Raw genomic sequence first — 13,598 nt, 5'->3', positions numbered from 1 at the left:
GGGAACAAAAATAGCCAGACGCCCACCTCCTTCTCCCCCTTAAAAGGATAGGACAGGTTCACTTGCAAAATGGAAGTTCCACTGGGGATGCAAAACAACCTCAAAATTTAAATAATCTACATCTTTTCTGCTTTAGATTTAATGACAGCAAAACCACTACCGCTCATTTCTCCTGCAGATCAAGGAAACAACACACCACAGTGTGGGGACAAAATATTTCAAGCAATTTTTCATACACTGACAAGTAGTAAATTAGGGAACCTTGTAAGTACAATACAGTAGTCATCCCCTTCTATTGATCACATATAATTTACATCTTATAAAGATGTGAATTCTTGCATTCTCACTCCACAAGGAAAATCTCAATGATTTATTCATTTCAAATAAAAAATAGAAGGTAGATGAGAAGAATTACTTCACAGGCTGTAGCTTTCTCAGGGCACTAGTGCTAGGCTCTTCTTTCGCACTGCCCGAAGGGCCTTTGTGTGCAAGTCCCTCTAATTAACAAGGTGAATCATGCAGCAGTTCCCTAATTAGTGAACATGACAAGCCAATGGAAACAAGCAGACAGACCTGGCGTACAGATATGGTCAACAAAAGGCACACCATTAAAAAAAAATACGTATCTTTCACGTAAATAAAATACAAAAAGAGAACTAGCATAATACCTAATTTCCCTTTTCATGTTTTATGCTTGTTCCTCATTTATTGCAGATATAAATAACGACACAATAAATCAAGGTTTCCAACCGCAAGTTGGACCACCCCTCCAAAATCAAAGAGTAGCTATCCTACGTGAGTAAGCATCTGCTTAAGGGGCATTATTTGTTTTCTCTCGTCTTCTGCTTTAAAGAACTGCAGTTACATTACGCTTAGCACTTGCAGAATCCCGTAATTAATTCTACTCAGAATTTTTTTCTTGAGATCATTCTTCACCAGAAGATAAAATGAGTATAATAGCACTTTCATTATTGCATTATAAAAATGCCTACATTACCAATATGTAATAATTTCTAACTTTTGTAAAAGAATAAATAAATAATAAAAGTGAATAATCAAAGAATCAGATTTGCATTAAAAAAGAAATGAGATGATCTAAAATGTACCCCCTTACATTCATCTTTTCAAGTAAAGTATTTTAAATCTTCCACTTTTCCTTCTGTTTCTCCCCATCTCCAAAACACATGGGGGTTTAATTCATTTTCCATCTACTGCAAATTGAACCTTTGATTTAGATCTTAACAATTCTTCAACTTATTGCAAGTCTAAAATGCATATAACTAAAAGCGGAATATAATTCTTCACAGAAAAATTCCACTATATTCTTAGTTCTCTATTCCTTGGTACATTAAGTGAGGTAGGCTACAGACTCTCCCCTCATTACAGGTCCCTCTTCCTCACAATCTTGAAAAGAAATATTTCTGACTTTCTTCTTCTAATCGGATAAAATTTCCTTACATTCTAGAATAAATGTTCAAAATACTGATGTCGAAAAAATATCTTCACTTTTTTCATCAGTCCAGTTTTAAAACCATGGGATTAAAATACTGGCCCCAAAGTAATAAAGGGTTCTACAAGCCTTTAAAGGTTCTTTTGGGGGGGTATAAATTTCAAGAATCTATAATGAGGTTCTATTATAGAACTGATTAACTGTTTTAAAACTGTTTTAAATTCAGTGGGAATATCCACAATAAATAGTATCAGAGATCATAAGCAGAAAGCTAAAATCACTACAAGCTATTTGCTATGTTTTTTTCCCTTCTTAGCATTTGAGCCTCCCCTATCTTCTCTTAGATCCCACTCAACATAACCCTTCTTAGGACAGTGCAGAAGAGCTTTAAACACAGGGTGAGAAGTATCCTCTTTTAACATCAAGGCACAACAGATAATCTGCTAACAACTGAACTATGATCTGCCATATGCACAGAGGAAGTATTCAGCAAACAACCTGTCACAAATGCTTACTGTTTCAGTAACCAACTCACCAAAGGCCTTTGCTTTATAAAATACACTACAAACTCTGGCACACAATTTATTATCAAAGACTGTAATTAAATGCAAGACTACTGCAAAGAGAAAAAAGATTCAGTGCATTAAAAAGCTTTACATTCTTCTTTGCACCTTAAATAACAAAATCAAAGCAAAGAGATTGGAAATACATGCTAAATATGCAAAATAAAAAATCAGTGCAAAAAATCACAAAATTTTGAGTTGATTTTCAACTAAATGGTATACATAAACACAATTATATATATGTAATTACAAAAATATTCTGCATTTAAGGAAAAATGTTAAATGCAGCTGATAAGAAGAAATAATTGTCCACAAGAGATGCTTTGATATGAGATTTTATGTAATACTAGACAGACAAATTCTGTTTGTTTTGAATACTGCTACTGATGTCAGTAGAGTTATCCCAGAGTTACAATGGTGTAACAGAGAAGAAATCAATTTCCAATATTTTAAGTATGAGGAACTCATACTTTAAAAAGCGACAGGAGTAAAAACACACGACGACGGCAAACAGGGCAAAAATAAAACCCCCCAAGACAGAATAGTCAGATCATTCTCCTATTTGCCACTTAGTCTACCATATGTCCTCAGCATTCCCTATCTTGGCATGCCTGCTCAGGCAGACATTTCCTTCTCCATCAGATTTATTAGGGGGTTTGTTTCTCAAATTTCAGTACCTAACCAGAAATAATGTCTGCATATACACAGTTGGACACATGAGAGTCATTTACCCAGGAATTATTGTTAATGCCTCAGTTAAAATTATGTAAAGATATTTAAGAAATGTACATTTATGATTTTTTCTTTCGTATAGCTGAGCAGACCACAGAAATCATTGCATATTGCAATGTTCACAGAAGCATCAGTTGACAAACCTAAGAAATACAGGCATTTTGGATAACATAACAAGATACAAGATAAATATGTTATAATCACTCTATATCCAGAATATAAAAAAAACAAACCAGAGTAGACTGCTGTCACATACCACTGAAACCCAGCACCTTCTATTGAGCACCACAACTGCATGCAACACGTACATAAGTTTAGCTCAACAGTGAAGTGTATTTTATCTCAGTGTAAATTACTGAGATTAAACCTTGAGAAAACTGGAATGAACAACTGGTTTCTGATAAGTTTGCCAGTCTCTCCTGACCTCAAGTTACTTTTCTCCCCTAAGAAGATACATCTCTAATATAATCCAGAGCCTTGCTTGACTTCTGCATCCTAAAACAAGGTACAAGTTTTCAAGCCAAGACTAAATTAGGGTGTTTTAGGGTTAGCTACTGTAGCTTCATGGTCTTTAGGTACTTTCCATGCAAGCTGGAGGTCTGTATCATTCTACCGAAGTAAAATATATAAGAAATTTAAACAATTTGTATTCTTAGAAAGGGGAAAAATCATTCTGTACTTGTGTATTCTGACACACCCCAGTAAACACTGGATTCCCTCTGCATATTGCTTAACAAGGAGAAACCGGCAGCTGCTAATGACAGACCATGATTAAAACAGAGAACAATTTTGTTTCATGTTGAATTTATTCTGCCTTAAAATAGGAAGTAAAAATTTCTTTACTTAATTAAACAGCAGCATACACAGTGAAGTAATAAGGTATTTTGAATAACTTTCTCAATTATTACCTGTCATAGTAAGATACAGCAGATATCCCTATGTATTCTGCAGGTACCCCTATACTGGGGAGCCTATCTCACTTCTCTGGAGCTGACGCTGTCTGTTACAGCCACAAAGTGCTGGGATGCCTTAAGGCAAACTTTTCAAAAACTTAAATACAGATTTTGAAAATTATCCTATTTCTCATTAAATTGCTCTTTCTCCTGTCTTCCTGCACAAAATTAACACCTAAGTTTTTCATGCTTCTGATTTCCCATTTGGTATTACGTGACACCTTCCTAAAGCTTACTTGACTTGCCTGACGTGTTTGCCAGGTATGAGCACTTCTGCCAGGTTAGATTTATTTATCTATTTATTTATTTATCTATTCTTACTTTTGGGGAAATTTATAGATTTTCATACACCTTAACATGTGAATATGGTGTTTGGCCATACAGGGTGAAAATCACTTTAAAAATCTGATAGTATGTCAAAAAAAAAACAAGATTAAGAGAAACCTTCAGAAATCTACATGGTGTTGTTTTTTTTTTAATAATAGAAATGCCTTTCTGAATATAAATTTAGTAGTTGCAAAGGGAAAGGACACGGAAGAGTAAGGAAGCCTACTCCTTATTTCAGATGGCTTATTTAGGTTTTCCTATGGCTGTGCAGAGTCAATAAACCCATGAACTGTAATTGGATCATACTGGTTTTCAATTCCCTCCCCTTCTACCCTACATATAGTGAGGTATCACTTTTGAGGAAGCTGTAACACCCCAGTGTACAGACACCTGTCAGCACAAACATTTAACATGCTTTCCCATTCCAGAAAATTCTATCCTCATCTTTCTGACCATTCCTATGGAAAACTAGAAGTTAACCACTAATTCAGCAATAACTTTCAACTCTAAATGAAAATAAAATCCTTATAAATAATTACACAACTGCCTAATAAGGTTAAAAATACAGTGATACTTTTCAAGTGTACCTTTTAGACATAGCTGTATCTACCTTTAGTAATACTGACATTTTTTACTCTGCTGCTGCGTGTTTTATGACTTTACCACAGTAAACTACCTGAAAATGACAACAAAGCTACTATTCCCATTACTCCACAATAATTACATACATATGTAAATACATAAACGTAAATCCTCACATCCCAGCACAAACTGAAGATGCTAATGAACCTTGTACAAAAATTATGAGACTTTTACAAAGCACATTTACAGAATCAGATTATTTCTTTGTATCTGATTTTATAATCAGCTAAATAAAATATTCTTGAAGAGATCTGTGAAAATTAATGTCTTGCGCATAAGCTACTTGGAGATACACAGAAATATTGCATGCACATATTTTAACTCTCTCAAAAATACGCTGGCAAGGAAGTTTAAAATTACTCTTTAAAATTTTACTACTACAGCTCCAACTTCAGCTTTAACTCTGCTCCCATGAACTCTTTCATCTTCCACTAACAGGCTAGAAGCAGACCACAGATTTTATGAAATACAGTGTGTTCTACAAAATATATACATTTGAAACAAGGTCCTGCCATTGTAAAAGGACAAGAACATGCAAATACCCTTCCAGACTACAGCCGGGAAGTAGATGTGGGGACCACGGGTAGACTTTTTTATGTGGAGCTTGCACAAAGAAGAGACTGAAGATTTGTCAGCAGGAGGTATGCAGCTGATTGCTGATGGCCAGCTGCCTGCTGCCGGTGCAATGTGCAGCACCCAGACTGAGTGGGCAGAGGAACAGAAGATTTAGTAGGTGCGTCTCGATCCCCTTAGGTTATTTCATGTGACGGGAGCGCCTGGAGGAACTGGGGGCAGATGAAAGCTGGCAGCTGTGTGCTGCCTCAGGCGCTCCAGGGCTGCCAAACAGGGCTTACAAACATGTTAGCTCAGCGGCAGAATTAAAGCCCTCATTCGAGTTTATTTTGGGGTAAGAAACCAGTGTGCATACTGAGGATGGGGGAAAACTTGCCCTGCAGGCTGAAGCCTAAGTACACCTTGACCTCTCCTTGCAAGCTTCTATAGAGTAGAGCAGGCTTGACTGAGGGACAAAACAGCTAAATAATAATTTAGACTGTTGTCCAAGTAAACTCCTCAGTTTCTGACAAGCTGACACAGCTGACATTTGCTGCCCTCTACTTATTAAATAGGCAATCATATTCTGAAGTCTAAAGCACCACTCTTTTGTCAGATCAGCAGGGAAGTAAATCTGTCGCAGTGTTCAGGTAAAACAGTTATGTGATTTTTCTACATTTACGGCTTGCTCCAAATGAAAATATCTTTTCTCCCACACACACTTTTCCCTCTCCTCTTTTCTGGCTGGGACGTTGCAGACTAAGTAAAAGATTGTTTCTACCTACGGAAGACCAATATTCAGACAACATACCACTGAAGCAGAAGAGGAACTGGGAATTCAGTCTTGATATCTTCCTTGTGCAAACTGATCTGTACGTATTTAGACACATTAAAAAGGGTTTGTTTTTTTTTTTAAAAAAAGGAAATACCATTGCATGCATTCCTCACTGCCCCTCCTGGAACCTCTGGATGCAATCGACAGTACTCAGGAGAAGCAAAGCCAAACCATCCTTATCACAAATCTCACACTGTAAAGGTGGAAGAAAACAGTTCCCTTATCTCTTCACTGAGCTCTGTTGTCTGGGCATCCAAAAGCAATTATAAAAAGGGGGTCGTCATTCTCCACTTGTTTAGCAGTCCCTCAAAATCCAACAGCAGTACCACTGGTTATTCCTACAGACATGGAAGGAAAACTGCAAGGGACCTGAAGGGCTGCAAATTCTCCTGTTACCTTCCTGCAGTTGAAGTCAGACACCACTTTCATGGAGCTCATTTTACAACATAAAGTTGCTGCTGGAATGTTCTGGCGAGATTCAGAAAAGCAAAGTCACCTTCAGCTAAAGAAATTCATTACAAAGAGATTATACCATTCTAAATCCATGTTCTGGAAATTCATATTTTAGTAGTCCTGTTGCTTTATAATGACAGACAACAATCTTTATTAGGCAGGACTCCATTGTGAGTATACACTCTGGAAGTCAATGTAAACCACAAGGATGGATTTATCCTCCCCTAACCTCTTGTCAGCTTTTTTTGAAAAATGAAACCCGTTAAGTAGAGCTGAATTGGTAACAGGTACTCCTTTTTTTGATATATTAAAAAAACAAACCAAATGTATTTCATAACAGAGCTAAAATCAGTCTTGATTGTTCCTCACTAGTTTTGAGAATTAGAGTACATAGTCACTTAAAATTTTGTTGGCAAAGTAACAAAAAAAAAAAAAAAGAAACCTGAAAGGAAAAGCCTACTTATACAAGTCTATACAACTTTTACTTGTTTAATGTTCCCAAATTCTCAGAGTCACATGGGAACCTTTTGGTAGCAAGGTAAAACAATCACTACATTTCACTTGCATACATTGCTGCTAATGTCTCAAACAGCAGACTGCATTAGTACAAATACAGTTGTCATACAAAGTCCAAAAGAAATTGCACTGTTGCTGTGTTAATTCAAAGGCTGCTATCTTTCAAATACCTCTTCTAGACTGAGACATCAGCTATACAACAAAAAAATGCCTGACTAGGCAGCCTGCCTTCTTGTTCGTATCTCCTGTCCCCATTTTGTTTCACATTAGCTCCCGTTCTCAAAGATGTGCAGCCTCATTCATCTGTGCTTATAAACAACCCACATACAAAGACTCGCAGTTCTGACATGGCTCTTTGTGAGGTAGCACAACACATCAATACAACACTGACTGTCCTCCTCACACACTGCATTCAAATTTGTATGTAACTCTAGTGAGGGAGTAAACGAAGTTCTAAGACTGTTTTCTAGATAGCAAGTATAACTAAATATTAAAAGAGTTCTTTATATTTTAAAGATGCATGAAGTATGAAAATAGTTTGCTACTTAAGAAGGGCTGTGTATTTAGCTTATGTATCAGTAAAACAGCATTTGCTTTTAGAATGCTAAAAATAAGTTTTAGTCACAAAAAATAAGCATTCATGTTAACTAAGCAAGAGCTAGGCAGCATATATACACTAAAATCTTGCATCACTGTGGAACTCCACCAACATGATTTTGTAGAAGGAAATTATTATGTTTGAGAGGATTGGATTTAATTTAGATTTCTACTACACTAACCAGGTAATCTTGGGTCAAGCTTGGGTTACGTAAAAAAAAATTTAACCCAAAATCAATCCCAAAATCTAGCCCTTAACTCAACTCTAATTAATATACATTTCACCCAAGCAGGAATAAACCAATTTGACTTAGTTGGAAAATATTATGGCCATTCCTTTGATCCCATGGCATTTTTCCATCAGTTACCCAGTTTTCTGACTGCCTCTACTGCAAGGGTAATGCCACACTTCATCTTCAGCCAAACAACTGCCATCACTTCTGCTCTTAGCACACAAAACCAGGTTGGATGTGTTTGATTTTTTTCTGCTTAATAGTAAGACTATTACTGCCTGAAGTTCTTCAGGATTTGTAGAATTCATGACAGGGTACCACCTTATCCTTGGAAACACAGGAAATACTTTGTCAAAACCCACTGTCTTTAAACTAATTTGAAACTCCGAAGAGCTACACACCAAGATTCAGATGTACTAAGTTTATTACTGATTACAGATCTTCTTGTTTCTTCAGCAGCAGTATTTGTATATGCAAGCGTAACACTAGTCCTCTCCTGTCCTTCCCAGAAGTTCATAAACAACTTCAGTTGTTCAGAATTTGTGACTTATCAACTTATACTAATGTATCTCTACATCTAAAGTAAAATGTACTCAAAAGGAAAAAAAATCCAGTTAAGATAAAACAGTAAGTTTGATAATGCAGCAGGATTTTCATGACAGTATTTTGACTGATGAAAGGACCACTTCTCTCTGAAATGCAAGTTCAATACTAACATATGAAGTTACTGCAACAACTTTATGACTTCAGGAAAATCTTGTACTCTAAAGCCAAATCCATGGCAGTGTTGAATGGCCTTAGATGGTACTAGAACAGCCTAAACACTTATCAGAAGCATTTTTCTGGGTACAAATAACAGACCTGTAGTAAAGGAAGACTGAACACAAAGTAACTCTGTTAACTAACCTTCTACATGTATTGACAAAAATGCCTGCATTCCTTCTGCATCACAGCTTTGGTAAGCTGATGCAGAAAATTATCTATAGAATAACTATAGATGCAGCTTTGGTAACCTGATGCAGAAAATTATCTATAGAATAACTCAGTTCCAAGGAATCATTATTGCCTAAATGTTGCACTATGATTACTTCAGGTATCATATTCCTAGCTTTTCCTTCTTTCCACCTACTGACTCTCAGATGGGTTACAGAGCTAACTGAAAATTTAATTTAAACTCATTTCTGTCAAAGTGCTCCATTTCTCAGTGGAATGTTTTATAAGAAACACTTTTAAGAGAAGATTGTTGCTTTTGAATCAATATTTTTATGTCAGGCTTGATAAAATAGAAAACTCCTTCAGACTTCTCATCACAAGAGATACTGCATTACTACTACAATCTTTAAGGACCTTGATTTTGCAAAAAAAGGGGAATAAATGAACTTCAAGAAAACAAAATATTTTTTATTTGCTTTTCATTTTCAGTAACACCTTATGAAAACAGGATAACTACAGTAAACTGTGTTTTAAAAGGCACCACTCCTACCGAGTTGATGCGTAAATATTAATGTGGTGACAAGAAATTATTTGAAGCAAAATTGTTTTCATGATCTATTAAATGTATGATGCTGGAGTTATAGTAAGATACAGTTCAAAATCTGAAACACAGTTGAGTGAGGCTCTTGTTACCGAAGACATTGCAAACCCAGGGGAATGACAGCACCCAAGCAGAATGGTTACCATTATACTGTACTACCCCTTCTGGAAGTATGGAAAATACCTGCCCCTGGTCTGCTTCTGGAAGAGTAGAGGACTCCCAGAATTCCCAGTCAGTGTAACAGTCAGAACAGCAACCCGCCTAAATAAATTTCACTGTTAAAGGAACTGATCCAACCCCCTAAGATGGGATATCTGTGCTGACAAAGGCATATAAAGGACTGTCTTGTGTTTTTTCTTCAGATTACTAGGGCTTTTGTTATGAATATCAACCGGCCTGAGATTTCGCCTGCATGGTTAACAAGTACATCTGAGAATAGATTCAACTGAGTGTTATCTAAACTGATCTAGGTTCTGGATACATGCCCAGACATTTATGGTGTCTGGTTTAAGTTTTTATTATTATGCAATGTTGTTGGTTGGTGATGACACAAAGATGTTAACCAAGTTAATCTTTAAAGATCAAACTCAACTACCTGACTTTTAAATTAAAAGATTTTTAGCCAACAGACACTGAATATGTAGAATAATATCCATGATGGAAAGGATGTTTAGGATATTGCCTTTCCTGCCTCTTAAATTATTTCTATTATTAATTACTAGGTGTTGACTCCATTATTCCAAATCTTGATCAATTCCTTCTATCTGCTATATGGCCTGTTTTATGACCTATTTAATGACCCTTTTACTGGAAATTAGAGAATTGGTAATTTCTTTAACTTATATTTGTGACTTTTCATACTTCCAACAGACTACATAAATCAGTATATTTTCTAAAGTTTGAATCTGAAAGATCATGCAACCTGAGGTAAGCACTACTCTCAAATGATGTTATTTCTTACATTAAATTGCATTGAGATTCAAATATTTCCAAATTTGTGTTACAAAACAATGCAACAACTAACAGTTGAAGAGCAACATTTTTCCTAGAAACAATCTCCACGGAAAATATTTTTCACTAGTTTATTACAGAAATTTATCATTAAAACTATCATGTAATGTCCACTGACAAAAAGCTGCACCAATTCAGAAGTGTGAAAGTAAACCGAGTTTTAAGCAATATAAATGCCCACAGGCACATTCTCTTAACTGCTTTCACTCAAGTCCATTTGAACCAGGTTAATGCTAAAACAAAGTAAGTCAAACTGAAGTAAGAGTGGGTATGCACTGACTGAACTAAAACAGTGCTAGTCTGTGTGTGAATGAAACCTCACTGTTATGTCTAGTCTCCATCATAAGACCATATGTAGACAGACTTTGTTTGTTTTGGTAAGTATTTAAACACAATTTAAATTGGATTTAAGCCAGTTTGGTTTAAACAATATGTAGAATGGCTGAAAACTGGCTAATAAATCAAGTAAAATGAAGTTACAGAACAAAACATAAAATAACTTTCACCTTATTAAATTAATTTTTAAATATGTTCAAAGGACACAGTAATCTCCCTTTACATTTTCTTGATGACACCAATAAGCAAGAAGGGCACTTCTTAAGGGTGTAAGTTCAGTGAAAGAATTCAAACATTTCTTTTTTTTTTAGTTAGGAAATAAAACAGAGTGTTATGGAATGGAAGACCCCAAAATATCCATAAAGGAGAATGTTTTCGAACAAAGCTAGTTTTTATTTCCTCTTTATCCTATTATCCTTGTATTGGTTCCTTTATTTTGCATTCCAAGACAATGCTTTCTAGAGTTTTTTCAATGTTTCCACAAATTTCTTTTTCCTTAAATATGTAAAAGACTTTCTTATTTGGTATTTTGCTTTCTTGCTCTGACTTTTGTCTTCATTAAGTATCCTGGACTATATTCCCTTTTTCAGACTTGCTATATTTGTTTTAGATGGTCATCCATTTCTACCTGGCACAGACCCAGTTTTGAAGAGGACAGTTCCAGGCTGTTTTCATTTTTTTTTTTTTTTAATTTTAATTTTGGCAGTGGCAGTACAATTTGAGACATCCCCACACCCCTTTGCAAAAGTTAATGCAAAAAAATAATTTTTGTTAAATATATTGGAGCATTTCAGGTGAAAGTCTCTAAATCAGTTGAAGAAAGAGCTTTAGAACGCTAATAACTAAAAAGAGAGACATGCTTATATTTCTTACGGTTTCAAACAGGTAGAATGAAATTCAACTTCAGAGAGAGGCGTGGTGCCAGCAAATTATACACTTTCATTAGAAGAGTGGGAAAAAAAGGCAGGGCTACTATACAAAAGAATGGGGTGCAGCACTCACACAGAAAACCTAGTATTCATTCTGCATTTACTCAAACATGTTACCATATCTAGGAACACCGCTACTTTAAAATTACATACCAGTTTCATCTAAGCATTTTTAATTAGGTTACCACCAAAATATTTGCTACCTCTTCACTAATACCACTATTGCTATTACTAAGAACACACTTCATACACGTTCATTCACATCAGCACAGCGTCACTCCCTCTAGTGGGTAAGAAACAGAGCTTACACAGACAACCTGAATTTTCATACAAGAGAGAAGCACTCCTGCAGCTACACCAAAAGCAACTACACTTACTGGAGTGCAAGACTTCCATCACAGCTACAAAGACAACCACTTCGACTACTAGAAAAATGTGGGTCTAGTAACCCTGTTGTTTAATTTGGCTTCCTCAAGTTTCCAATGGCCAAAAAAGAGTTACCATGAATGCAAATATTGTGGCAGCAAGAAAAGCAGTAGTTTCTAGCTTGCTTTCACTTCAAGCAGCGTGGTAGTTTTAGTTCTCAGCTCAACAGCAAGTTTTACCTGCCAACAAGTATTTCACAAACCTGATTCTTCCTTTGCATACATTGGCTAGATACTAAACTCAAGCAGTATTAAAATCCTATGTCTTTTCCTGCCAACTAACTTATTTCATTTGAATACTTGTTTGACAAACCCAGCTCTGGAAACACTAAGGCACAGTCTGATGTTTACAAGAACTCATTTCAGCAAATCTTACTACATAAACGCATAATGAAAAGGGAAAAAAGTCATCTCAATATGTACTTGGAATTTTTTTGACTGTTATATGCTTATATATATAAGATCTGTATAGCTAACGGTATTGTAGAATACTGCCAACAGGGAAACAAGACAGGAAGAACAGGGCAATAGAAAAAAACTTTTATTTGCATTTTTCTGTATATATTACTTTCTAATGTATGATTATTACGTCCTAGTGCACATATCCAAAGAAGATGGCTAAAAATCCCAGCATCAATTTGCCGCAAATAATGTTGTAAATTTTTAAAATAAGAATGACTATCAACTGATAGATATTTTACTCTAATTGATTTAAGATACAACCAGACCCTAAACTGTGAGATGCCTTAAGCAAGGGACAGCTACTCTTACCTACAGCAAATTAAGGTGCTCACTAGTTCACAAATTGTTACTCTTCGGATAACATATCAAAACTTCATCTGAAATTATTTGGTAATTTTTAGATCGTTGTAATTTAGACTGATAAGTAAACAGTCCACTGAATCACATCACAGAGAAAATGTCTGGCAATTACATTACTTGAAAGACTATTAGCAGAACAAAATTGTTAAGTAGCACATTTGTGAGAAAGTGACATTTTACAAAAAGACAAAGGCATACGTTTTTCCACCAAAATCTAGTGCTGCTGTCATCAACAACCCAACAAAAGCTACAGCTACCTAAAATGGAAATGAAAATGTAATGTATGGAAATATTCTCTTATAAAATTTCCTTAGGCTTCACATGTATTAATGTATTAGTTTGCAAACATTAAGATCAAAGGCAAAGCAACAAATACATCCTAAAAAGTTTTTAGTCAGATTTTTATTAACGATATACAAGTAGCAAGGCATAAAAAATTAATATGTTCAAGCCTTGAAATGTCAAGTGTAATGATCTCTAGCTCTGCTTACCTCCTTTGCTTTTTGTTTCAGTCTGGCTTGCTCTGGGTCTTCTTGCCTTGAGCGACTCTAGATGTTTAAAAAAATGGGGAAAAAAGGTTAACAGATGGTTTAAGAACCCCTCATCTGTTGCAGTAAGTTAAAAAATAACAAAGAAAGGGGAACAGGATACAAGGTGTCAAAGATGGGATGCTTAAATTCACTGAAGT

At 35.6% G+C, this 13,598-nt stretch overlaps 1 protein-coding gene across 3 annotated transcripts in view; it reads right to left on the bottom strand.

The window, feature by feature from the left end:
- LOC133271965 (transcription initiation factor TFIID subunit 4-like) overlaps window positions 1-13,598 on the bottom strand; it is a 149,092-nt gene that overhangs the window by 61,152 nt on the left and 74,342 nt on the right. For all 3 annotated transcript variants that reach the window (XM_061458500.1, XM_061458501.1, XM_061458502.1), the window contains exon 13: window positions 13,402-13,458. In XM_061458500.1, coding sequence (XP_061314484.1) covers window positions 13,402-13,458 — 57 coding nt within the window. The remainder of the gene's footprint in view (window positions 1-13,401; window positions 13,459-13,598) is intronic.

The sequence above is a fragment of the Pezoporus flaviventris genome, unplaced genomic scaffold (assembly GCF_033815535.1).
Source record: "Pezoporus flaviventris isolate CSIRO_AGI_PZ_B2104156 unplaced genomic scaffold, CSIRO_AGI_Pfla_v1 ptg000027l, whole genome shotgun sequence".
Lineage (NCBI taxonomy): Eukaryota > Metazoa > Chordata > Aves > Psittaciformes > Psittacidae > Pezoporus > Pezoporus flaviventris.
Note: the sequence above shows the minus strand (reverse complement) of the source record. Positions and strands in the feature narration are given on the sequence as shown.